This window comes from Candoia aspera, chromosome 12 (genome assembly GCF_035149785.1).
Source record: "Candoia aspera isolate rCanAsp1 chromosome 12, rCanAsp1.hap2, whole genome shotgun sequence".
Classification (NCBI taxonomy): Eukaryota; Metazoa; Chordata; class Lepidosauria; order Squamata; family Boidae; genus Candoia; species Candoia aspera.
In genome coordinates this window covers 258174-281171 of record NC_086164.1, presented here as the reverse complement: position 1 = coordinate 281171, position 22998 = coordinate 258174, and the positions used below count along the sequence as shown (strand labels likewise).

Here is a 22998-nt window from a genome sequence, read left to right as displayed (position 1 = left end):
CAAACTTGCTTTTAAAGGGCGTTCCCTGGGAATTGATTTGCTATTGATCTGGTTGGTTGGTTGGTTGGTTGGTTAGACAGATCATTCAATCTCCCGAAGGCCTGGTTTAATGCCAGCGGTTGAGGCACTCTGTAAAGTGGGTCAGAATTCCCCTCCCTCCTTTAGTCAGCTTTGATGTTTCCACAGAGCCTCTGAGGAGGAATGAGATCTGTAACTGCTGGCAAATTCTGGCATGAACCTGCATCTGCACTGTTTTTTTTTAATTGGCAAAACAGCATGAAAGCTGCCATCATATGAGTACATTCACCTTTTACTGCCCAAAGTACATGTCTGTGTTGCCTTTTTGTTTATATATTTATTTATCAAATTTGTCACCGCCCACCTCCCACCAGAGGGACTTTGGGCGGTTTACAACAATAATCAATTAAACAATAAATATACAATAAAATTACACTATATAAAAATACAATTATTTAAAAAACAGTTACAAGTAAACACACATGAGGGGGGCTTTGTTGTTGACTGACCTGGCGCTAAGCAGCAGCAGGGCCTGGGTCAGAGCGCAAAGGGCCAGAACACACCACCAACAAACACCGGGGGCATCTTCCCTGAGGATGGCCTGCCCTCCAGCTCCCACAATAGCATCCACTGCCCATTACCACCTCAGTGATATGCTGCCAACTCATGAGTACAGGACCAATAGCACCCCTGGATAATCATGGAGGAAACTGGACGAGCTGCTGACAGCCCAGCAAGGTGCTGTCAGACCAAAGGGAACACTCGCTTCCTTGCAGGCATTCGGAGAGGGTGCCTGGCAAGGAGAAGAGCAGCTAGCAGTGTGATGCCTCGCATGCAGCCACTCTAACGTGAGAGATGTTTTACGAATCTACTTCTCTTAGGGTCTTTAGGGATCTTTAGGAAGAGTCTACTTCTTCAGACCAACTGTTTCACTGGCAGTCAGGAAGAGATACACACACAGGAGGGCAAGGTGTGGGATGCACTGGTGAAGCAGGCGCCTTTCTGACGTGATAATGAACTTGCCAGTTTTAAAGGGTTAAGGTGTGAAACCCATCTTTATTAGTGCTACTGGTTTGGTTTTGCTGCAACAGGCTGACATGAACTATCTCTGGAGACAGCTTTGGAAAAAAAGTAGTCATGCTTATAACACTAGGAGTATGTTTTCATTTGAAAATGAATAAAATACTGCATTTGGACTGCATTTTAAATGTTAATCTTGTGCATCTTAATTTGTCACAAAAGACATCAAGAATACACTTGAGAGGTCTGGCTACACACTACTCTGTTCATATGTTTGGTAGTTTCCCCTTCTCCATTCATGGTCAGAAGAAAAATGAGAGCCAGTTTGGTCTAGTGGTTAAGGCTCTAGGCTAGAAACCTGCCTAGAGACGGAGAGTTCTAGTCCCACCTTAGGCATGAAAGCCGGCTGGGTGACTTTGAGTCAGTTGCTCTCTCTCAGCCCAACCCACCTCACAGGGTTGTTGTGGGGAAAATAGGAAGAGGAATGAGTATTAGGTATGTTCCCTGCCTTGAGTTATTTGTAAAAATAATAAAGGCGGGATAAAAAATAAAATAAAAAATACACCTGTTGCTTCCCTTTTTAGAGCACCCTCTGACAGATGCAGCTGGGGTGGGGCTTATCGTGTCATGGCCTCTATGCAAAAATTAATGTGGGGGCTTCGCCTCACCTATAACTGCCCCACTGTTGAAGCCACCTCTGCTGGACCCCAAAGACAATGGGGGAATGGTCAGACTTTGGCCCACATGAGACAGGAGGTCACCCATTATTGCAAACATGAATGGCGGAGCAGCAGCAGCCTGGGAATCCTGGCCCTTCTTGAGCCCAGCCAGACCTCGCACCTCCTGAGGCCACCCAGGTCTCTCCCAGGCTCTGTTCTTTGGCTCCAGAGCAGCTTGCCTTTCACCTGCACCCACGTTTTTCTAGGTGGTGGGAGGCTCTCATTTCCAGAATAGACTGGAAGGTGGACACACCTCTCCCAGCACTGGTTCAGCACAGAAAAGTTACTTCTTAGGGGTTCAGCCAACAGCTGCTACCCCGCAAAGGAGGCCAGGCAGCTGCAACCTTGGGAAGCTAAGAATTTCCCCCAAGAGAGGCGCAATTGGTGGAGATGCACAATTTGGCCAGTCTCTCCTCCCCCAAGAAGAATGGAGATGGAGTTGGGCTTTGCTCTGATCAGAAATTCAAGATTCACTGGGTTTAAACACTCACACATACATATACACATGAATGTTCTAGCCAGGTTATCAGTCACTGCCCCCACAGATTCACCTCAGAGCCATCTGCTTCCTCCAGAGTCAAAAAGAGGTGTATCCCCCACTTCCAGGTGAGGCACCTGCAGCAACCTCCCTGACCACTTTCCTTCTGTCCCGCAGAGCTTTCCCACCACCAACTCTAACTATCCAAGGAGAATTGACAGGAGCAAAGACCACCAAGGTAGGAGAAGAGATGAGGAGGTATCACAGAGATCTCTTGCTGGCTGGCACTGACAGTACCCATAGAGACAGCCTGATTCTGCTCAGCTCCCACCCCATTTGGCCCATCCATCAGCGCAACTCACCCCTTTGCCAGGTGGCTGTGCAACAGCTCCAGAGATTCTGGCCCTCCCTGGTCCTGCTCAGAGGCAAGGGGCTGCTGGGCAGGCAAAGGACCCCAGCCCTTTGTGCCTACAGCTGAGGGGCCAGGGGGAGAGGAGAGGAACTGGAGGTGCGCTCCACGAGACCCAATCCTGCACTGCAGTGATCAGGAGGCAGCAGCAGCAGCTTAACCAGCTGGGTGCTCAGTAGGCTAAACAGAGGAGTGGCCACCCCGAGAACCCTCCGTCCCCTTTGGGTTGACCTCCAGCTCAGGAACTTCCCATCCCTCCCTCTGTAAACAGCAGTCAGTCTAGTCTGGTGCCTCTCAGCAGCACGAAGACCCCGGCTTGGCACCAGGGTGCAAGTCGACCGTGCGGCCCAACGCGCAGTGCTCCGGCTGTTCCTCCAAGGCCAGCACCTGCCTCACCGCCTCCTCGAAAGCCACCGCCACATTGGTATCGTCCTTGGCACTGGTCTCCAGGTAAGGGTAGGCTCCATGCTCCAGGCACCATGCCCGGGCCTCCTCCGCAGCCACCTGCCGCTCAACCTTGTCAACCTTGTTGCCCAGCACCACAAAGGGGAAGCGCTCGGGATCCCTGATGTTGGCGTAGCAGGCAAACTCCTTCTGCCAGTGGCCCAGGTTCTCAAAGCTCTGGCGGTCATCGACGCCAAAGGTCAGGAGGCAGCAATCCGCACCACGGTAGAAGGGTGTCCGCAGGCTCTTGAAGCGCTCCTGTCCTGCCGTGTCCCAAATCTGGAGGGTCACGAAGCGCCCGTCCACTTCCAGGTCCTGGTTGAGGAACTCCACCCCAATGGTGTGGAAGGCCTGGGAGTCAAACTTGTGGGTGACGTAGCGGCTCATGAGTGAGCTCTTCCCAACACCTCCATCGCCCAGGAGGATGACTTTCAGCAGCAGGGACTTCCCACTCATGGCTGAGGTGGCAGCAGTGGCAGCAAGCTTTAAAAGAGCAGAGCACAGGGGTTAGTAGGCATGTGCCCCCCACCCCCTCAGCTCCCTGGCAGGCGGGACCCACCTTGGCTTGGAAACCCCCCTTTCTGGGGACCGAGCAGTCCCCTTCCTGCCTGGGAGCCAGACTGGAAGAGAAGCCAGTGCTTGTGGCTGAGGGAGGCAGAGGCCCCAAGGCCTCCCAGGAAACCAAACCAGGCTGGCTCAGTCCTTCTCAGGGGGCAGCTGGTTGATTTGCCTCTGAGGCCCCTTGGCCTGTCCGGCTATGACAAGAGCCTTTCTGCAGCTCTCCCTAGCTCAAAGAACCGGCTGGCTGAGGAAGGGCCCGCGTGGCTCTCAGGTCTTGATTTGGAAGCCAGGAAGAGTGGCGGTGGACGGAGCCACACGCGGGCGACAGGCGCTGGGCCGGGTGGGGGCCTGGAAAAAACACCTGCGTTGAGGAACGGGCCGGGCCCGGCGCACCGCAACCTGAGCATCACCGCCAGCTACAAGCCAGGCGGCCCTCGGGCCCCGCACCCCAGAACCGCTGGTACTCCGTTGTTCGCTTTCCGTTTTCCCCGCAAATCACTTCCGAGGGGGCCAAGCCGCCTCGACGCCACCCACAGTTTCGCCTAGCTGTTGCCACGGGCCCGGGTGGCTCCGGGCTCGCATCGCCCTGCGCCGGGCCTGGAGGACGAAGGCGAAGAGAGGCTGGGGAGCCCGCGCTCCGGGATGCGCCAATCCCAGCCGCCGCGCCTTTGCATCCGCAGCCCCGTCTCCTCCATACCGGGCATCTCTGCCCAGTAGCGGCGGGTACGCAACAAACCTTGATCCTGCTGGCGAAAAGCTGCAGGGGAACGCGGGGCTAAAAGACGCTTCCGTCCGGCAGGCACTTTTCTGCCCCCTCCAAATCTCCTCACCAGTAGGCTGTGGTTAGTCCCGGAGCACCTGCCCCACCGCGAGGGCGGGCCTCAATTCGCAACTCCGTAGCTTCCGCCCGCGCAGCCAGACCTGAAACCCGCGGCAGCATCTGGAGCCGGGCATCTCCGGTGCGCATGCGCCCGCGGCATGCGGCTACCCGGGCGTGGACTGCGAGCATCTTTCGGCCACGGCTGCACCCGCCAATCGAGGGCGGCCCCTTGATCAGGCCACGCCTCTCTGCATCTTTCCAGCTTCACGCAAAGGACCAAGGAAGCGCTGCGGCCGAGCGGCTCCGACGCGCACCGGCGAGCGCCATTCCTGCTCTGTGCTGGCGGGGTCCCGGGAGTGTCCCCAGCAACTCTGCCCGACCGGCGGAATGAGGGGCGTGCGAGGCCAAGTGCGAAAGGGGCGTGTGCCAAGAATCTCTCGAGCGCCGCTCGTGTGGTTGCGCGGCTCGCCGCCTCCCTTCAGAGGCCTGCTCGCGCGGCACAGGAACAGGAACTACCAGCTTTGAGCGTGGCCCGAAGCCAGCGCGGGTTTTTAGTTGAGGATTCGACCACAGAAAATTAGGTTCATTGCGGCAAGTGTGATCGGCTCTGCTTGGACAAATGTGTCGTGTGAGCACAGTTCTGGGGCCAGCAGGTTCCGAAGGCAGCACCCTTCTCCCAGTCCAGCACCACCAGGAGAAGAAGTTCAGGCCGACGGCGGGGCGCTTTGCGGCGGCTGTGGGTGGCCCAGTTCATTAATTAAATAGATTTATACAGCCGCCCATATCACAATTGCGATTCAGGGCTGTAACAGAGCCTGGGGCTGTCCCCGCATTTGGGAGACGGCAGGGAGGCGGGATGATTCTCCTCGACTCGAGGTCAAGCAGTCTTTGGGGAGGAAGAGGTGGGTGGGGTTGCCAGGGTTCAGAGCAGGAGAAAGAGGGAGAAAGGGTTGGTTCTGCACAGGGTCCTCCCTCTCTGGTGCTCAGGTTCATGTGAGAACGCTTGGCTGCGCAACACTTGGAAAGGCAGCATGTCCCAGCCAGCGATGTCTCCTGCTCCTTGCCTTCTCCAGCTAGCCAGATCTGTTTGTTCTGCACTGCCCAGGGAGCGGCTTGTCTCCTGACCTTCCCCTGGGGAACGAAGTGGGAGGGAGGCAGGTCTTGCCCAAATAAGGCACATATTTTTCTTAGCAGAAACACACACCTGGAAAGCAAACAGCTTTTGTCCCAGCTGGAGCTTTACTGGCAGGGCCCTGCTACTGCTGCTGCTATGCATGTGGGTGCTTGGAAGCACTCCGGGTGCAGCCAGAGGTCCAGCCAGGCTTCCAGGTAGCTGTGTCTCACTAATGGTCATCCTGGTGGGAGAAGACACTGAGCCTCATGGAAGTTCAGCTGGTTCCTAAAGGAACGTGCTTTCTGAACATGCGCAGAACATTTGACCAAATTGACCAGGCAGGCTGGGTTCCTCTAACTAACATGACCCCTGCCTGCCCCATCCTTAGAGTGAGTGCTGATCAAACTGAGTGCCTGGTCCAAATGCAGACAGGCCCCAATGCCATGTGGAAACAGCCATCTCCAAGCCCCTTCCAGCTGGCTGGGCTACCAAGGCTGAACTGCCATGTGATCTTTACCATGGAACAAGGATTCTGCTGAGAATCACTCTGATCTACTTGGCAGAGCCAGCTTAAGGGCCCGTGCAGGAGAAGAATGGGAAAAGTGCTGTCTAGCTGTTTGCCCTGGGTGCAAACTCCATTGATCTCCCATGCCCACAAACAGAGCAAATGAGTCCCAGAGCAGTAAAAAAATCAAGAGTGCTCCCCCAGCCACCAGTGTAGTTCATCACACACCTCCAATGGAGGCATGGAACAGGCAGGCCCTGCAATTGCCCATCATCACAAACCAGCATCCTTGCAAAGGCGGTGCCTTTGGTCATAAGTCCAGCAGTAGCAGATCTCGGGGAATCCACACACCATTTGGGGATCCTCCTTGCTGTTTGGGCTGCAGCATTTCCCAGGCTTCTGTGCCTGCAGTGGAACCAGCGTCATCCTGTGTGGGAAAGGGGGCTGATGCCAGTGCAAGGAGGTCACTGGCAAAAATAGCTGGCTCCTATTCCTTTTGTGGTTTTACTTTTCGTTGCTTGGTGGAATTTGGTTTAGCTTTGCATAAGGCACCGTGTGAAAGGCAGAACACTGTGTAAAACTGCTCTTGTGAATCAAACAAGCCCTCCCCCCAGTTCAGTGGTGCTCTGGTGGGTCCCCAGATTGCACAGAAAACAGGCCGGGGTCTTCAGGTAGTAGCCTGAAGCGCTGCTTCTAGACACTGCACTCTCAATGGGACCGTGGCTGCAGCAATGGGGCTTCCTCCTGCAGAGTGTGGCCCATGAGCCCTTTGGATTTACCCACCAGTGAACTTTTAAGGAGCAGGAGAGAACCCAGAGGCGCCCCTCATCTGCTGTGGCCACAAGTAGCTTTTCTCCTCCAGGGTTTCCCCACAACCCTGGCTCCAGGGAGCAGACTGCAGGGCTGCCCCAGGTCAGGCAAGGGGCTATGCTTCTCTCCCCCACACGGCCTAGGCATGTTCAGATCGAAGGCTTCTGGCTGGATGGGAGCAGGGAGCCAGCTCCGTCCTGCTGCTCTTGGGGCAGGATTGACTCACAGCACCTGCCCTTCTCAGGAAGATGGCGGGGGGGAGCAGGGGTGCACTCCACCTCCCTGCTGTCTGTCCCAGGTTGGGAGGGGGCTGGGAGGAGTCTGGCTGGGAAGCTTTTCTCTGGCTCAGAACTGCCCACCCCCTTTTTCCACCAACCCAGGATACCTGTCTGAGCAGAACAAAATGGGCCTGGGCATGCCGCTCTGTTTCCCCACCCTGCTGGAGGCTCAGCCCTGGCCTCAGAGTCCAAGGAGGCTGTCAGGCTGCTGGGTGCTTGCCTCTTCCTTGAACAGACTCGCATTGACATGCAACAGCCCTGACTGCAGAGCCAAGAAACCACCACAAGCCACCACCTGGTTCGCAGGCTTGGGGAGTCCTCAGCCATCCTCCTGCCCAGGTCCACCATAGAACTTCTGACCTGCCTGTGTAATCACCAGAGTTTAGGGAAGTGGCAGGATCCCACTTTGCATATCTAAAATTATGCACCCTTCCGGAGAGAGGCTCTGAGACTGCTGCCAATCTCTCTAGCCAGCAGAGGATCCTGTGTTCGGTGAACTTGGCCCAAAGCTTTCAGTGCAAGCATTTTCCAACTATTTTGCCTTCCCTCAAGCTGCCCCTGTCCGAGGAAGGCACACCAAGAGCAGCCTCCCTTGCATGAAGTGCCATGGGGAAGTTGCATTAAAGCCAGCAGTTTCTGCTCCCTTACTTCCTCTTTTAGTTTTTTGACATCTCCAGCAAATCCCTGCCCTGTTAACAAAGTGTGTTTGCACAGAGGCAGGTGGAGCTAGCTCAGAATTGGTGCCTGCAAAGAACACTACTGGCATTCAATTGTTACTGTTTCATGCCAGTTGTTAGTTGTTTACCATCTTTCATCACTGAAAACTTGTATCTGAATATCTAAGGAAACAATCTAGGCGTCTTTGGAAGTACACAGCTCCTTTAAGCCAAGTTTATTGATTCCTCTCCTCCTGGCCATAAAGGTGCCCTCTTGCACTGCTCTGCATACGTATCAGGGCACCTGCTCTGGGTGGGTCTCTGGCTAGCTGGAATCTGAAATGAAGCCTTGTGAGGCCCTCGGGGGCACTTCCTCCTGCACAGCAGGCCAGTAACCCCGCCTGCTTCTAAAACCTCCCCCTCTGTCTCTCAGGCAGTTTCTTCAACCTCACGTTCCCTATTCCGTGTTGGCTTACACTCAATTTCATACCTCACCCAAGCCTGGACCAGTTGCTACTTGCAGGGGGCTTCCCAGAACTGCAGTGGAACTGCCTTAACCCAGCCCCTCAGGCAGTCCTGACTTGCCAAAAGAAAATGCCCCCCTCCCCGGAAGAGACTCCTGCTGGCGGTCAAGGCAGAGATGTCAGCCCCAGTCGCTTCCATAGGACCCTTCTGCCCCCCAGCAGACAGACCATCAGCCCCTTTCAAATTGCCACCCTTTCTCAAGGCCACACAGCACAGGCCTGGGACAAATGGACACAAAAAGGCCCAGCCCCCAGAGAGGATGGCTTCAAAACTCTGGGTGCTCTGGGGAGGAAACAGAAGAGACAGCCACAAGGTCATTACATTTTAAAATTTTTAATAGATTCTTCTCTCCATGTTTAGGAAATCAAAGTAAGGCTGAAAAAACAATCACAAACAATTTTACTAAATAGGATTTAACTGATGAAATTGCCCCATCTGGCAAGAAAGGCAGAGGGTGAGAACCAAGCTGTGCAAACCCCAGAAATTTTCTGCGGATTGTTTTTCCTTCCAGCCTGGGAGCAGAAGAGGTGGCGGAGCCCAGAAGGGTAAAGCATGGGGCAGCTGCTGCAGGGCTCCGGAAAGGCCCAAAGAGGCAGCTGCCATGGATGGGCTGCAGCATTTCTCAAGGTGTAAGTTGTATAAAAAATAAAGAAAAGAAAAAAAGCTGTTTCAGAGAAACAGCTGAGAAAGGACATCAGAGCTTCATGCCGCCGGTCCACCTCTACGACGACTTGGTGCACTCTTTCTCCTGTTCGATGGCTGGGAAGAGAAGCAGCACCTGGAGCATTAAGAGTCAGTCAGCTGCACCCAGAGCCTGCCTTCAGATCCACCCTTGGGGCCTAGCGGGGGTGGGGTGGGGTGGGGGAGAGAGATGCATTTTCTGGGCAGCCCAGAGCCTAAACCCACCAGCAAGCTCTGCTGGGCACCCGGCTGCACACTAGCTCTCCCAGCAGGACCCACATGCTACCAAGGCTCTGGCAAGCCAGCTGCAGGCTGAGGTCAAGGGACCCTAAAGCAGCTTGCCTTCCCCAGCTCCTGGTCAAGGCAGGGGGGCTCTGTGGGGCAGGGTCTTGCTCCTCAGGGTAGGAGCCCGGTGGTGACCCACACTTTTGGGGGGACTTCAAACTCCATGAAAGGGACAAGCTCTTTCCATGAGAGAAACACTTCTGCCACCCTCCAATGCCCTGACTTTGCCAAAGCAAGAACTAGAGGGAAAGAACCCCACCTCAGCAGGAGGACCCACAACAAGCAGGACAGACTCCCTGCCAACAGCAAAGACCCTCGGATGGAGCACTCGGTGCCAGCTGCTCCTGGACTTTGTGAGGCTGGCAGGCAAATTCCCACTCCCCAGGGAGGCGGGGCTCAACTACAGGCTGAAAAAGCTCTGCCCAAAGCTACAGCCTTCCCAAGTCGCTGGTCCCCAAAGCTTGGGCTCTCCACCCTGCAAGCAGCAGTCCAGAAGGGTGTCCTCAAGCTTGCTTGCTTCCTTCCCCAGAGTCCGTGGGAAGTTGCTGCCGCTGGAGGTCCCCTCCCGAAATACTTACTCTCCTTGGAAGGAAGCGTATTCTTCTCCTCCGTGTTTGTTTTCTTCAGCTTCTTCTTATCAAACGTCTCAACCTCCGAAAGGTCTGGTTTGTCGCACATCTTGGTCACGCAGGAAGCTACGCCGATACCCCGAGAACTGCAGAAAGCCACACGGTCTCTTGTGGGGAGGGAACCAGCCAAAGGGGCGCGCCAGGAGCTTCCCGAAGCAAGGAAGCAGGAGTCCCAAGACAGGCGAAAAGAACGGCAGGCGCGCCGGTGTGGGGGGGCAGATCCGGGGCGGAGAGGGGGAGCAAGACGGGGCGCGCCTCTCCTCGCCCCAGGCCACGCCCCGGGACAGCTAGGCGGCAGAGGCACGCCCCTCTCGCTCTACCCCCTTTGTCCGCCGCGGCGCACCTCGCTCCCAGGCGTCCGTTTCCCCAACCACCTCTTCCGAGCCACGCCGTCGAGGGAAGCTCAGCTCGGCTCGGCTTAACGCAGCCCACCCGTTGATCTCTCAAAGCCCGCCCAGGCCCTTTACCCGGGAGTTGCGGAGAGGCACGCCCGGAAAAGGAAAGGGAGAAAGAGCTTCTCCGCTGCTCCAGCAGCCGCGCCACCAGCGGCGAAGCGTTTCCCCACCCGCAGGTTCGGGTGCATGCAGAGGGCGCTGCCTGCCACCCCGCGTGTCACCTACTCAGCCGTCAGCCGCTGCCTCGATCGTCCGCGCTCTCTAAGCCAGCGTGTCGGGGGAGCGGCCTTTTATATCTGGCGGCTGGAGCGCGGGGCACGTCGGGAAGTGTAGTTTCTTCTTCCTGAACGTGGGAGGGCGCTGTACCGTGGAAAACTACGCGCCCCAAGGGACCCCGAGGCGGGCCAGCATGCTGGAGGGCTCGCCAGGTCTGAGCTGAGTGCGCCATCCCGGCAGGGCGGTGCGTGATCGTGCATCTCGCCGGTTCCTTCTTCTGACGGTCAACGGCGCGCCGCGTTGTTCCTTCGCCCGCTCCCTCGAAGCCCTCGCCCACTTCCGGCGCAGATTTATTCCCCGGGTGCGGGGGGGCGCCGCTTCGCCCTTTCGCGAAGCCCCCCCCCCCCGGGGGCCCCTAGGAAGGACGGAAGGCGCGCTCGGAGGCTGCAACGCCGCTGCCCCGTGACCCCAGAGCTGTCCGGCTCCTCCCGCCGGCCCTGCGACTGACAAGGGATCCGCCCTCCCGAGAACCCAGCGGCCCGCGTTCCAGACGTTGCTCAAGGACCTCTCTCAGGCTGCTCGCCGTGTCGAGGGGAGGGGTAATTCGGTGGCGTTTGACGGCCGCCGGTTCTGAGCGAGCTTCAGCTGGGGGGGGGGGCGTATCCCCGGAACCTCGGAGGGAGACCGCTGGTTGCGCAAACCCGATCCTGTGGGAGTGGGGGGGGGGGGGGCTCGGGGAGCCGTTTCCTGATGTGGTGCGGTGGTGAGGGGAACGTTTTGTGGTGGTGCAGGGGGAAATGATGGTTTTAAAAAATGTTGAAGCTTGCAACACCGGAATAATGTTAAGACGTTGCTTCCTGGGCCACGCTCTCATTCTCTGTTAGGATTCGCTTTTCTTCTGTCTACTCAGCCAAGCCAGTGACCTGCATTTATTTATTTATAATTTGGATTTCTAAGGCTGCCCAACCCAACCACAACACCAAGTGGCACGCAGATGAAGAGCCAAGACCCAGGACATTAGAGGACCTTCCCTCCCTCCCTTGCCATAAAAGAGGCCGTTTGAACTGCCAAGGAGGTGCCCAGCCGTGATCGAGAAGGCCGGCTTCTTCGGGCCGTCAGTAGGCGTCGCTCGGGAAATGGGATGCGACGCGAGACCGCTCGGTTGGAGCGTACCAAATGTTCAGGAGCTATGCGAGACCGGTGGCCTCTCAGATAAGCAGGCCCCGGGCCGCGAAGGGCTTGTGAGTAACAGCAGCACGCGAGTTGCCTCCAGAAGCAGGCCTGGCATACCGGGGTGTGCCGACAACCGCTCAGGCTGCTGCAGTCTGGACAGGCTGTGGCTTCCCAGTGGCTTTCAGAGGCAGCCCCGTGCAGAGCCCATTACGCTACTCCAGGCGTGAGGAGACTTTCTGTGATGAGTAAGCGTGAGAAGAGTCTCCAAGGAAGGGCACAAATGGTGCACCCGACGGATCTGGACAGAGGTCTTGCCACAGCTGGTGGCCTCCCCTTGGCCCACTAGGAACGGAAAGGGGGGTCAGTCAAATCGGCGAACGGCAACGCCGCCCCCCGGCTAAGCGCCGCCCTAGACCCCATGGGTGGCACCTGGGCGGGGAGGCTGGACGGCCCCGCCCCCCGCGCTTTGTTGTGGCAGCCCCCGCCCCTTCACAGGTGGGCGGGCTGCAGTGCTCCATTTCCCGCGCCGGAGAGGCGGGTTTGCGCGCTGCACAGCGGCGGAACGGAACCTGCAAATCTGGCACGTGCTTGGCTAGTTTTTTTCCCCTTCCTTTTTAAGTGTAGCTGGTTCAGAATGGACATTTGAACTTAAGGTTATATGTAAAAGTTAAAGCTAAATAAAGTAATAAGATGTTGTGGTAAGACAGTGCATGGCTATTATCTGTTACCTTGCAGGTTACAAATAATTTGCTGGTGAGCTGCAGGGGTGGTATGCAGTTTTGCTCACTCATTTTCTATGCCAATAAAAATTTTGTGTGCTTGCTTGTGTGTATTGCACTTCTAAAAGAAGAAAAGTTTTAAAAAGTTTGGAGGCCCTATAAAATAAAAGCACAGGTGATGAAATATAAGTGCCAAAATTCATTTCCTGCTTGTGGGTTTTTAACCAGCAGATGATGGTTATGGTGGGGGTGAAAGGTCCCCTGTGCAAGCACCGAGTCACGTCTGACCCTTTGGGGGGACGCCGCTTTCACAACATGTTCTTGGCAGACTATAGAGCGGGATGGTTTGCCATTGCCTTCCCCAGTCGTCGCCTTCCCCAGCAAGCTGGGCGCTCATTTTACCGACCTCGGAAGGCTGGGTCAACCTGAGAAGGCTACCCGAGAATCCAGCTTCCATTGGGATCGAACTCTGGTCATGGGGAGAGTTTCGGCTGCAATGCTGAGACTGGGGTGTATATGTGGATGAAAAACAGGCCATGAATACCCAGGTTACTCAACAGAACGATCAACAGCTACACTTATTAATTCAAAATTAATTTATGCCATTAAAATCCAGCTCAGCTGAAGATAAAGTTTATAGAAACAGTACTCAGTTGATTATTTATAACTAAAAACAAAACACACCTTTCTCCAAAAGATCCAAGATGAGTTGGCTGATATAATTGATACACATTTCGAATAATTCAATCAGAGCTTAATTCACAAATCAGAGTCAGGGTTACAATTAATGCATCCTGGCATATCTAATGGGACTTAATTCCCCTATGACATCCTGCTTGTAGCTTAAGGTTCCAGTGGGCATGTAAGAACAGAAAACATGGATCCCCTCATCTGAAATGCAGCTGGAGCCCCTCCCTTTAGGCCAAACTCGCTGTTGCCCTGCAGGAAAGTGAAAGAGATGTTTTGTGCTGGCCACTGACGACCCGGTTTGGGGCAGAGGGGCGTTCTGGAGATCAGATGGAATTAGGTTGGTCGAGATGTGCTTGCAACCTAAGCAACTGGTGGTCCCCACTTCAGATTTCTAGAAAGTCTCCAAGTGAACCAAACCCCCAATTCTGAGTTTGCTGTGCATTCCTCTCTCTCCAGCCTGATACTATTTGGTTCCCTTACCCCCCACCCCACATGGGGCACATTTCCTTTCCTTCTTGTGTCACTGTCTCCATTTACGCCGTGTTTTGCAGGTTGGTCTATCGACACTGAGGGCCCTCCTAGCCCAGCTGTTGTGAGGGTGCCTGGTCCAAACCAGGATCAGCCCTCAGCTTGCGACCTTGGACAAGAAGTGGTAGAGGCCGGTTGTAAGTCCCCATGTGAGGCTAGAGCGGAGAATGAGGAGAGAGCCACCCCTATACAGCAGCCAGGCTTTCCTCCCCCGGGCCTGCCAGGCGTTTGTCATCGTGGCCAAGAGGCCAAGGGTTTCCTGCCTCCCCACTTGTGATTGCACATTGGCAATGAGGATGCTAAGCGGGTAGAGGAGCAGGCACACCACAGTGCCACTGATGCTGCCTGACAGAAAGGCTGGGATTCCGGCAGGCAAACCCTGCTTGGAGAGACTGCTGCGGAGAGGCTCTTCTAGGGCAAAATAGAGGGAGCTCCCCAGACCGTTGCGCACCAGGATGAGCCCGAGGCCTTGGTAGAAGCCCAGGCTGAAGCTCTCCCAGAGAGTGTAGGAATGGAAGGTCGCCAGGATGTGCCTTGTTGTGGGGAACTGCTGGACCTTCCTCCCATCCTGGAGCACGTTCTGAACCCTCTCGAAGGGACAGAAAACCAAGGCTTCCAAGAAGCCAGAAAGCAGCCCAGCTGTGGCCCTTTTGGAGCACGGCCCCAAAGGCTGAGTTGAGAGGAAGCCGTAGAAGCTGTTATAGGTGCCAAACATCAATGTTCCTTGCAGTGTCTTGGCCATGAGTGGTGGAAAGACACCTCGGTAGATTTGGCAGAAGCCTTCGCAGCGCAGCTGGTGCACCGCTTCAGTGATGGAGGAGGCGTGCAGCTGCTGGCGGAAGATGGTCTTGTAGACAGGGAAGGTTGCCAGGGTGGAGAGGCTTGCAGAGGCGGCACCCACAAAGTAGCTTCTGGAACTCCACTGCCTTTTATGCCTCTCTGTATCCTCCTCCATTGTTGTGGAGCACCTGGGAAGGGTTCTGACTTGCTTCTTGCTCTATGGGAACAGAGGCAGTGTGGGATTGCTGCAGGGGGTGACTGCAGAGACCTGGGATTTGAATGGGTGAGGTTGCTGCAAAGGACATGTGGGGGACACGTGGGGGAAAGGCTTCATCCCCCTTCTGTCATGAGTAATGACGGTGAGCAGGAGGGGGCCTCTATCCAGGGGGGAAAATGCATGCGTAGTACTGAGGAATTAAGCAGCCATTCAAAGAGACACAGATCAGGCCTGCCTTAGCTTTTGGGGTTTATATGTCTGAGTTTTTCCCACGCTTATTCAGTTTGTTAGGATTCTGTTTATGTAGCAGTACTAAACACTAGAGAACTACTCCTCGTCTCAGTGTGTGTCTCACTGTTAGGACACCTTCCCAGTTAAGAAAAACATCCAAGCCAGGCTACATTTTGCAAAAACCTACATCAAGTCTGACAAAAGCATGTGGGAAAATGTGCTATGGTCTAATGAGACCAAGGCTGAACTTTTTGACCATAATTCCAGAAAAGTATGTTTGGCACAAAAACAACACCGCGCATCACCAAAAGTACACCACACCCACAGGGAAGCCTGGTGGTGGCAGCATGATGCTTTGGGGCTTCTTTTCTTCAGCTGGAGATGGGGCTTCAGTCAAGGTGGAGGGAGTTATGAACAATTCCAAATATCAGTCAATTTTGGCACAAAACCTTCAGGCCACTGCTAAAATGCTGACGATGAAGAGGAATTTCACCTTTCCACACAACAACGACCCAACAACGAGCATACCTCCAGATCAACAAAAGAATGGCTTCACCAGAAGAAGATCAAAGTTTTGGGATGGCCCAGCCAGAGCCTGGACCTGAATCCAGTTGAAAATCTGGGGGGTGACCTAAAGAGGGCTGTGCTCAGGAGATGCCCTTGCAATCTGACAGATTTGGGGTGCTTCTGCAAGGAAGAGCGGGCAAAGCTTCCCAAGGCAAGATGTGCCATGCTGATTGACTCCCACCCCAGAAGACTGAATGCTGTCATAAAATCAAAAGGTGCTTCAACAACATATTAGTTTAAAGGTGTGCACACTTATGCAACCACATTATTCTAGTTTTTTATTTTTTCACCCTAAAAGATTTCAGTTTGTTTTTCAATTGAATTGTAGAGCTTGTATGTTATATTAAAGGTGGAAAAAATTCTGAAGTGATTTATCTTGGTCTGATTTTTTTACATCTCAAAAACCTGGCATTTTAACAGGGGTGTATAGACTTTTTATATCCACTGTATATCCCTGCAGCCTGTGGGGTTGCCTTAGCTAATCCTCCCTCAGCTTCTTTATGATACTCAGTTCTGCTCTCTTACCAATTTCACTACTTTTGAAGTTGGTTCAAACTAAGTTCTTGCAGCCCCAAAGTGTATTAAGAACTTTGTCTTATGTTTGGAGATGGGTGTGGTTCCTGTGGATGCTAGATCTTGGTCCCTATCCATCAATTTTTGGTTAAAATTAATTTTCTTCCCCAAGGGTTTGGTCCCCTTGTTTTTTAGGGACCACTTCAAATTGTGGTTTAAGAAGGCAACTGACAAAATCCACAGGTTGGAGAAGCTCTGCTCATTAGGCTTTGAAATCCCAGAAGTGCTCTCAAGCAATAGATCTGGGACGTTGACCTCCAAGCCAATCTATGCCTAGCATCTTGCCCTACAATCTGGGGATTCTTCCGAAAGGATTTGTGCCAGCCTCCTGTCTATCATCCATCGCAATACTGAAATTCCATAGGGCCTTTTCAGAGCCAGGCTGGACGCACTGCCCTTAGTGAGCCTCTCAGGTTACTATAAGGATACCCTGCACACCAGCATCTATGCCAATATGTATTACATTATATTGCTGCAATAAATTATTCAATTGAGCTGCTTTCCAACCTCTTCCCGGCAGTTCCTGTTAATATGTTTTTTACTACAGATTAAGGTTACTATGGTAACTAATCATTTTGGCCGGGTGAAGAGGTTGAATTTAATTGTCCTCTTTTCGAATGTTAATTTTTGCACCTGGGGAGAAGAACTTGCCTGGACTTGTTTTAGTTTCAGTTTCCCTTCTGTGTAGGCATGTAGAGAGTTAAGCAGCTCTCACTGAGAGCCTGTAAATATGTTTGCTTTCTGTAAATCAAATTATTTTTATAGAAATGCCTGGCGTGTGACTTTTCTGATCTCTCCGGGGCCAAAGGCTTTCCTAGCGATCTGCTAACAGTTCCCCTCTGGATCACCGGGGCAGCAGGAGGGAGGGCTGCCTTTCCCTGGCGGTGGGGGTCCTCTGCAGCTCCTAGCATGATCTGGGCCATTTTTCAACTCCACCCTTCCGGGACTGGCTTCTCCCCGCTTGCACAGGGGGCACCCAGCCCACCAGCCCCGGGACAGCCATCCCAATGCTCTTGGCTCACCTTCCGGGCTCTTCAGAGCCCCTCAGTCTCGAGAGTGCCAGTACCCTCCTCCCTCCGGACCTGAGGCAACTTTTAACCCCTCTACACCCTGGATGCCCCGGGGGCGCTGTACCCCTCCCGCGGCAGCCCGATGTACCTTACCTTCCCGCCCCTGAGCGTGCCTCGCCGTCTTTTGGCGCACAGCTGCAGACCCGCTCCGGGCGCAGCATCCTCTCTCTGAAGGCCCCACCCACGGGGCTTCCGGCGGGGCTTCCGGCGCGGCTTCGTCGGGGGCCTTCTCGCGGCTAGGGAAAACTCGGAGCCCAACGCAACCCTGAGAAGAAATGGCCAGCCGGGCTCCGGCTTCCCAAGGAGACGAGAGAGAACAAAAGAAGAGTAAGACTTCCGCAAGCACTTTGAACTGTACCGTACAGGGGGAAACGCCAGGGCCCCGATTCGCCCCCAGGACCTTAGGACCGTATGGGGAAAACCGGCTAGATCCGAGAGTGCAGGAGAGCCTTTTTGTGGTTAAGGGAAACCGCGCTTCTTCCAGGCGGCGGCACTGCCGGAAAGAAAGAGCCGTGACTCTGGTTGGCGGGCGGGGGGTGGTGGAGGGGAGCAGCGGCGCATCACCCACTTATTTCGCGGCCACTTCCTCACTGCTCCGCCTTGGCCAGTTGCACCGGGCGGGATCGCCGCTGCTCTGGTCCATTTCGCTCTGCCTTGGTTAGTGGCGAGCAATGCTTTCTCCTTGTCAGCGAGGGGAGGGGGCTTTGTTTAGGGGCAGGAATCGTTCCTTGGCGTCCGACAGGGTTTGCGAGCTCAGAAGCCCCTTTGAAATAAACGCCTCATTTCAGCCAAGCACTCGGAGCAAAGGACGCAGCTAGCGACCCGTCGAAAGCTGCTCTCCTGCACGAAGAGCTGGTTCACCCCTTGAGAACGAAGTGGAACCTGATGCAGCACCTGCCCCCCCCCCCCGCTTTCTGCCGGACACGCCCCATGCAGGGACCCCTGATCAAGTCCAGAGGAACCTCCAGCCTTCTCTCAGGGTAGTTGCAAGACAGCAAGAACCCCCCTTCACCAGGAGCACGCACATTTTTGCTCTCCACAACAGGAAGTGCTGCAAGCTGCTTTGGGGAGTGGTGGTGGTGGCAGGCACCAGATCAGAGCACCCCCAACCAGCAGCTGGGCAGACAGCACCCCACCCCTCAGCCTCGCAGAGTCAGCACCCCAAGACAGCAAAGCAGCAGGGCACCGCCCTCACAAAGGCGCACCAGCCTGGCTGTCACAGGGGAGCACAGCAGCATGCCCCCATGAAACACAGGCTTGGCTCACTCCCCTCCCTGGATTTTGCACTGGGGGGAGCACCAGTCTCTGCATAACCCTCAACTCCGTGGACAAAAGAGCTCTGTCCAGCCCTGCCCTTTACCTAGCAAGTGTGCTCCAGCCAGTTGGCCTGATGTCCCCGTGGCTACCTGCCCCGCTTGGGAGAAGAGGCGCTGCGGATGGAGAACCCCATAAGGCAGGCAGAGGAGCAGCATCCCCCCACCCCTCAAGGTGCCCTTCCACAGGCTGCCTTCCTGCTGCATGTGCAGTTTTTGGCATGGCACAGCTGCTGTCTTGACTTGGGGAGGTTTCCAGTTAATAAGGACTGCTAATTCTGGGCCACGTTTATTGGCTTGAGAAGTAGCTCGCATTGTATCAAAGGAACAAGTGTGTGGTGTTGGGCTGCAACTGTCACAGCTACCTACAGCACAAAGGACCACTTAATACAACTGGGTTCAGCCATGCCAAGACCTGTTTCCTCCCTACCCCCCTTTATTCTGCCTTCACTGGGGAGAAGTGCTATGCTCCAAGGAACCTCCCCAGAACATTGTGTGTGGGAACAGCATCCAGAAAGCTCTTGATGTTTGAAAAGTTTAATTCCTCCTGCTCTGAAATTGTGAGTAGCACAAACGTCACGGTGGAACCCTTCTATGGATTCAGCGGAAGCAAAGCAGAGGCAGCAGGAAGGGCCCAAATAAGAAGCAAAATAAAGATATATAGATACATAGATATGCACACACATGTACCAGACCAACAGGCACAAAATCAAGAGAGCTGCTGCTTAGAACCTAGTTGAACTGCCACGGGATCAAAGGCAACATTCCCAGGCTGCAAATCTATTTTTCTGGAAGCTGCATTTCTCCTGTCTTCAAATGCTCTGGAAACCTTTGGGATAATGGATGGCCATCTGGTTGCTGGTTTTGCCTCTAAAATGGATGCAGGCCCCCACTGCTCTGAAGTCATCCCTGCTGCTGTCAGAAAGGGGGTAAAGTTACCCCAAAAGGAGGAACCAAGAGACATGCCTGAGCACAGAGTGTCCCTGTATCACAGGGTGTACCAATTCCCTGGGAAACCTTTAAAAGGAAGGGGCAAGGGACACTCCAACTGGCCCCTTTGGAAATGGAATGGACATAAAGCAGGAGGGAAAATAGGTGGGCAAGTTCCAGTCAAGGCAAGCCTTAAACTGCAGTCGTTTTTTGGCACAGAAAGGCTTTTCTCTGCGTGTTGTATCTGGACGTCCCTTCTACCCAGTGATCATTCTAGGTCTGACTAAAAACGTAGTCCTGAACTTTTGCACCCAGGAAAAACAACAGCTAGTTGCTACCTCCTTCCAGGGAAATGTGATGACGTGCAATGCTAGTTCTGTTCTCCTCCAAATGAAGAGGAGTCAGCAATTTCATGAGAAGCCCAATTTGCATAAAAGCACCTGGCCAGTGGACAGGCTGAGAACGGGAACTGTGACACCCCACACCGAGAAGTAGAGAGGAAGAGTGTGGCAGTCAAACAAGCAACATCTACTGAACCTTAAAACAAATTTGGTTTTTCAAGAAGCCACCCAAGCAGCAGCATCTACAGTTATAAAGGGACGTGACTGAAGAGGTAAGAGACAGATTCCCCGTTGTGAGTCCTCCTGATGGCCTCGGCCAGGATCATGGAGATGTCGATCACCTGCAGAGGGAGAGGGAGGGACAGGTCAAGTCACCCAGAGCCCGCAGGCTGCCTAGATTGTCCAAGACCTTTTCCTCTGCAGCCCCACCTGGATCTTGGGGCAGTGCTTCATCTTGTCCTCCTGGGGGATGGTGTTTGTGACCACAACTGCTTCAAAGCAGGCGTGGTTGATTCGGGAAATGGCTGGCCCAGAAAAGATCCCATGAGTCAGGATGGCATAAACTTTGGTAGCGCCAGCTGAAAGCAGCCTATGTAGAAGAAAGACAGGAGGGAGGGTTTACTGGGTGGCCAGGCCACTCATCCCCTAATAGAATAAGCATTCCTGCATGCTATTAGCGAACCAGGGGCCTTCTGTGCAGCCTTTCTGATCACAGCCAGGGCATCGTATCGCTGCCCTGCTTCCAGGAAATCCAGCTGCACTAAGAGAAGCAAACCAAGGCTGAGGACAAAGGCCAGAGGGGAAATCGGCGGGGCAGAACCACCCACCTCACCTGCTTGATGCTCCCTTCCTTGGAACCCAGGTGGATGCCCACGCCCATGTGGGATACTCACTTGTCTGCTGCGTGGCAGATGGTGCCACAAGTGTCTGCCATGTCGTCCACAAGGATGGCCACTCGGTCCTTCACATCCCCTACCAGAACCATGCGGTCTACCTCGCTGGCCTTCTTCCTCTCCTTGTGAATGAGGGCAAAGTCCACGTTCAGCCGGTCAGCAATGGAGGTCACTCTGTGGAGGGACAGACAATTTCAAGAAACATGGCAATCAGTCTCCACGTCTTCCCCTTCCTAATGCCCTTCAGCTGCACGGGAGCAACTCCTTGAATACTTGTTAAGCGCTGCAGTCCTGAGTCCACCCAGGAGACCCCAGGCTGGGCAAGGCTAGCACGAGTGTTGCCAGCAGCACACGCCCAACATAACCAACACCCCAATGCCGCACAATGGCTTGTCCTGCAGTTCTCACAACAGAGGCAAGCTCTCGATTATTTAGGAACGCCTAGATGACTTTTCTTCTGTGCCAGGTGCATAAGCAGATGACAGGAAAAGCCCATCTGCTCCAAGCCTGAGGACCAGAATGTAGAGGAGACAAACTGGAGCCAACAGCTGGCCAAGAGAGCCAAATAATTCGTGTCTGTAAAGGGTATCCCAGTCAAAGAATTCTGTGAATGCAAGCAGCCCCCTGCAGCTACATTTTCAAAGCCCAGTGGCCAAGCTGGGAGCCTGGGGTGCCACTGCAGCAGAGGTCTTCCGCTGGGGTAGCTTCCCTTTGACGCCAGCGCTATGCAAAGCCAAGAGCCAGAAAAGTCACACTGAAAGCCAACTGTGTTACAGATGTGTTCTGAATTGGGAGACTGAACGGGGATGTTGGCCCCCTCCCTTCAAGGTTGTCGCCTGTCAAGATGTCACCTCACCCGCGGTTTGAGACTGAAAACGTTCAACAGAGCACCCCTCACCCCCAACAGCTCTGGGTGCCTCACCTTTTGGCTCCCCCAGCGTCAGGAGAGACGATCGTGCAGTTCTTCCACTCGACAATGTTCTCCTTGATCCACTTCAGGACAGCTGGCTCAGCATACAGGTTGTCCACAGGGATATCAAAGAAACCCTTGGGGAAAGGGAGGGAGCTGCCTTCTAGCCCAAGCCTGGCAATGCCCAGAGACTCCACAGTCTCCCCCCCCCCCCCGCAAGGCTTTGTAGCCATGTCCTGGGAGGCAGGAGAGGGGCAGAAGCGCCCTCCCTCGCCCTGCTGGACTGCCCCCTCACGGGCTTTTCAGTCAGGGACCTCCAGGCCAGCAACCCCCAGGCCTGCAGGAGCAGCCCAAGAGCCACTCAGAGGGTGCTTCCTCTCCAGGCAGATGGGCCTGCAATGGCACCCTGGGCCTGCCCTGCAGGGTTCACAGTTGCTCCCAGGAGGGCCGCCCCTCCCCACCAAGAGCTCCAAACCTGGATCTGGGAGGCGTGCAGGTCCATGGTGATGATGTGGTCAGCGCCGGCGACAGAGAGCATATTAGCCACCAGCTTGGCGGAAATCGGGGCGCGGCTCTGGAAAAGAGGCAGCGCGGTCAGGGGCGGGCGGGGCGGTCCCGGCAGGGGGGCGGCGGGGCGGCGGGGCACCTTGTCCTTCTTGTCCTGGCGCGCGTAGGGGAAGCAGGGGATGACGGCCGTGACGCGGCTGGCCGAGGCGATCTTGCAGGCGTTGATCATGATCAGCAGCTCCATCAGGTTGTCGTTGATCTCCCCGCAGCCGCTCTGCACGATGTAGACGTCCTCACCGCGGACACTCTCGCCGATCTCCACGCTGCGGGGGGCGGGGCGTGAGGGCGGGGCGCAAGGCACCGGCACTCCCCTCCCCCTCCCTCCCTCCCTCCCCGCGCATGCGCCGCTCCTCACGCGCACCAGGTCTCCTGGTTGGAGAACTTCTTGGTGACGACCTTGCCTAGCTCGAGGCCCAGCCGGTCGGCGATCTTCTGCGAGAGGTCCTGGTGCGAGCTGCCGCTGAAGATTTTGATGTTGGGCATCCTGCTGGCCAGTGGCGGCGGCGGGCAGCGCGACGCGGCGGAGGACGAGGCGCGCTCCGCGGGCCCGCCGGCCTCCTGCGGCACCGGCAGCAGCTCCGCCTCGACCGTCACCTCCGCCGCCTCCCTGCGCCGCTCCCGCCCGCCGCTCTCGGGATCCAGCAGCAGCCGCAGCAGCGCCGCGCGGCCTCCGCCTTCCGGGCGCCGGCTCCGCTCGGACGGAGGGCGCGACGCACAGGCGGCCTCGAACGCGCAGGCGCCGACGGAAGGGCCGCGCGCGCTAGCCCGCCATCTTGGCGCCACGCCCCCTTTGTCGCCTCACCGCGGCTCGCATGGCAACGCGCACGCGCGGGGAAGGAGGGAGGGGCGCGGAGAGGCCGCCTCCCCGGGCGGCTAAGGAGGGGCGAAGCCGCTCAAGGAGACGCCCACGCAGCAGGTCCGGAATCAACAGAT

At 55.4% G+C, this 22998-nt stretch overlaps 4 protein-coding genes across 6 annotated transcripts; all 4 read right to left on the bottom strand.

Annotated features, from left to right (window-relative positions):
- Nucleotides 1–2801: 2801 nt before the first annotated feature.
- Nucleotides 2802–3549, bottom strand: RAB9B (RAB9B, member RAS oncogene family). The gene has a single exon (XM_063313531.1). It carries the CDS (start codon nt 3542–3544, stop codon nt 2939–2941), a length of 606 nt encoding a protein of 201 aa, XP_063169601.1. The 5' UTR covers nt 3545–3549; the 3' UTR covers nt 2802–2938.
- Nucleotides 3550–8674: 5125 nt separating this feature from the next.
- Nucleotides 8675–10082, bottom strand: LOC134504371 (thymosin beta-15A homolog). The gene is made up of 2 exons (XM_063313554.1): nt 9902–10082; nt 8675–9116 (listed from the first exon to the last, which is right to left on the bottom strand). The coding sequence occupies exons 1-2, from the start codon at nt 9999–10001 to the stop codon at nt 9079–9081; spliced, it is 138 nt and encodes a 45-aa protein (XP_063169624.1). The 5' UTR covers nt 10002–10082; the 3' UTR covers nt 8675–9078.
- Nucleotides 10083–13033: 2951 nt separating this feature from the next.
- SLC25A53 (solute carrier family 25 member 53) lies at nt 13034–17610 on the bottom strand. Of its 2 annotated transcripts, none has more exons than XM_063313548.1 (2): nt 17205–17610; nt 13034–14745 (listed from the first exon to the last, which is right to left on the bottom strand). In XM_063313548.1, exon 2 carries the CDS (start codon nt 14626–14628, stop codon nt 13771–13773), a length of 858 nt encoding a protein of 285 aa, XP_063169618.1. In that variant the 5' UTR covers nt 14629–14745; nt 17205–17610; the 3' UTR covers nt 13034–13770. The 2 variants fall into 2 exon arrangements, with proteins under 2 accessions (XP_063169618.1, XP_063169619.1); XM_063313549.1 differs by having other exon boundaries at nt 13034–14670.
- Nucleotides 17611–18945: 1335 nt separating this feature from the next.
- On the bottom strand, nt 18946–22789 carry PRPS1 (phosphoribosyl pyrophosphate synthetase 1). Of its 2 annotated transcripts, XM_063313380.1 has the most exons (7): nt 22427–22783; nt 22145–22328; nt 21974–22072; nt 21511–21635; nt 20589–20762; nt 20125–20284; nt 18946–20036 (listed from the first exon to the last, which is right to left on the bottom strand). In XM_063313380.1, the coding sequence occupies exons 1-7, from the start codon at nt 22546–22548 to the stop codon at nt 19944–19946; spliced, it is 957 nt and encodes a 318-aa protein (XP_063169450.1). In that variant the 5' UTR covers nt 22549–22783; the 3' UTR covers nt 18946–19943. The 2 variants fall into 2 exon arrangements, with proteins under 2 accessions (XP_063169450.1, XP_063169449.1); XM_063313379.1 differs by having other exon boundaries at nt 21974–22328; nt 22427–22789.
- Between the last annotated feature and the right edge of the window lie 209 nt (nt 22790–22998).

Bases quoted from the DNA above. Each gene is read 5' to 3' on its own strand.
- PRPS1 (XM_063313379.1), bottom strand. From the start codon at position 22,548: ATGCCCAACATCAAAATCTTCAGCGGCAGCTCGCACCAGGACCTCTCG. The intron at 20,763-21,510 runs GTGAGGCACCCA...GTCCCTCCACAG, and splicing joins GACGCTGGGGGAGCCAAAAG to AGTGACCTCCATTGCTGACC. The intron at 20,037-20,124 runs GTGGGGCTGCAG...CTCCCTCTGCAG, and splicing joins AGCACTGCCCCAAGATCCAG to GTGATCGACATCTCCATGAT.
- RAB9B (XM_063313531.1), bottom strand. From the start codon at position 3,544: ATGAGTGGGAAGTCCCTGCTGCTGAAAGTCATCCTCCTGGGCGATGGA.
- SLC25A53 (XM_063313548.1), bottom strand. From the start codon at position 14,628: ATGGAGGAGGATACAGAGAGGCATAAAAGGCAGTGGAGTTCCAGAAGC.
- LOC134504371 (XM_063313554.1), bottom strand. From the start codon at position 10,001: ATGTGCGACAAACCAGACCTTTCGGAGGTTGAGACGTTTGATAAGAAG. The intron at 9,117-9,901 runs GTAAGTATTTCG...TTCTCTTCCCAG, and splicing joins TACGCTTCCTTCCAAGGAGA to CCATCGAACAGGAGAAAGAG.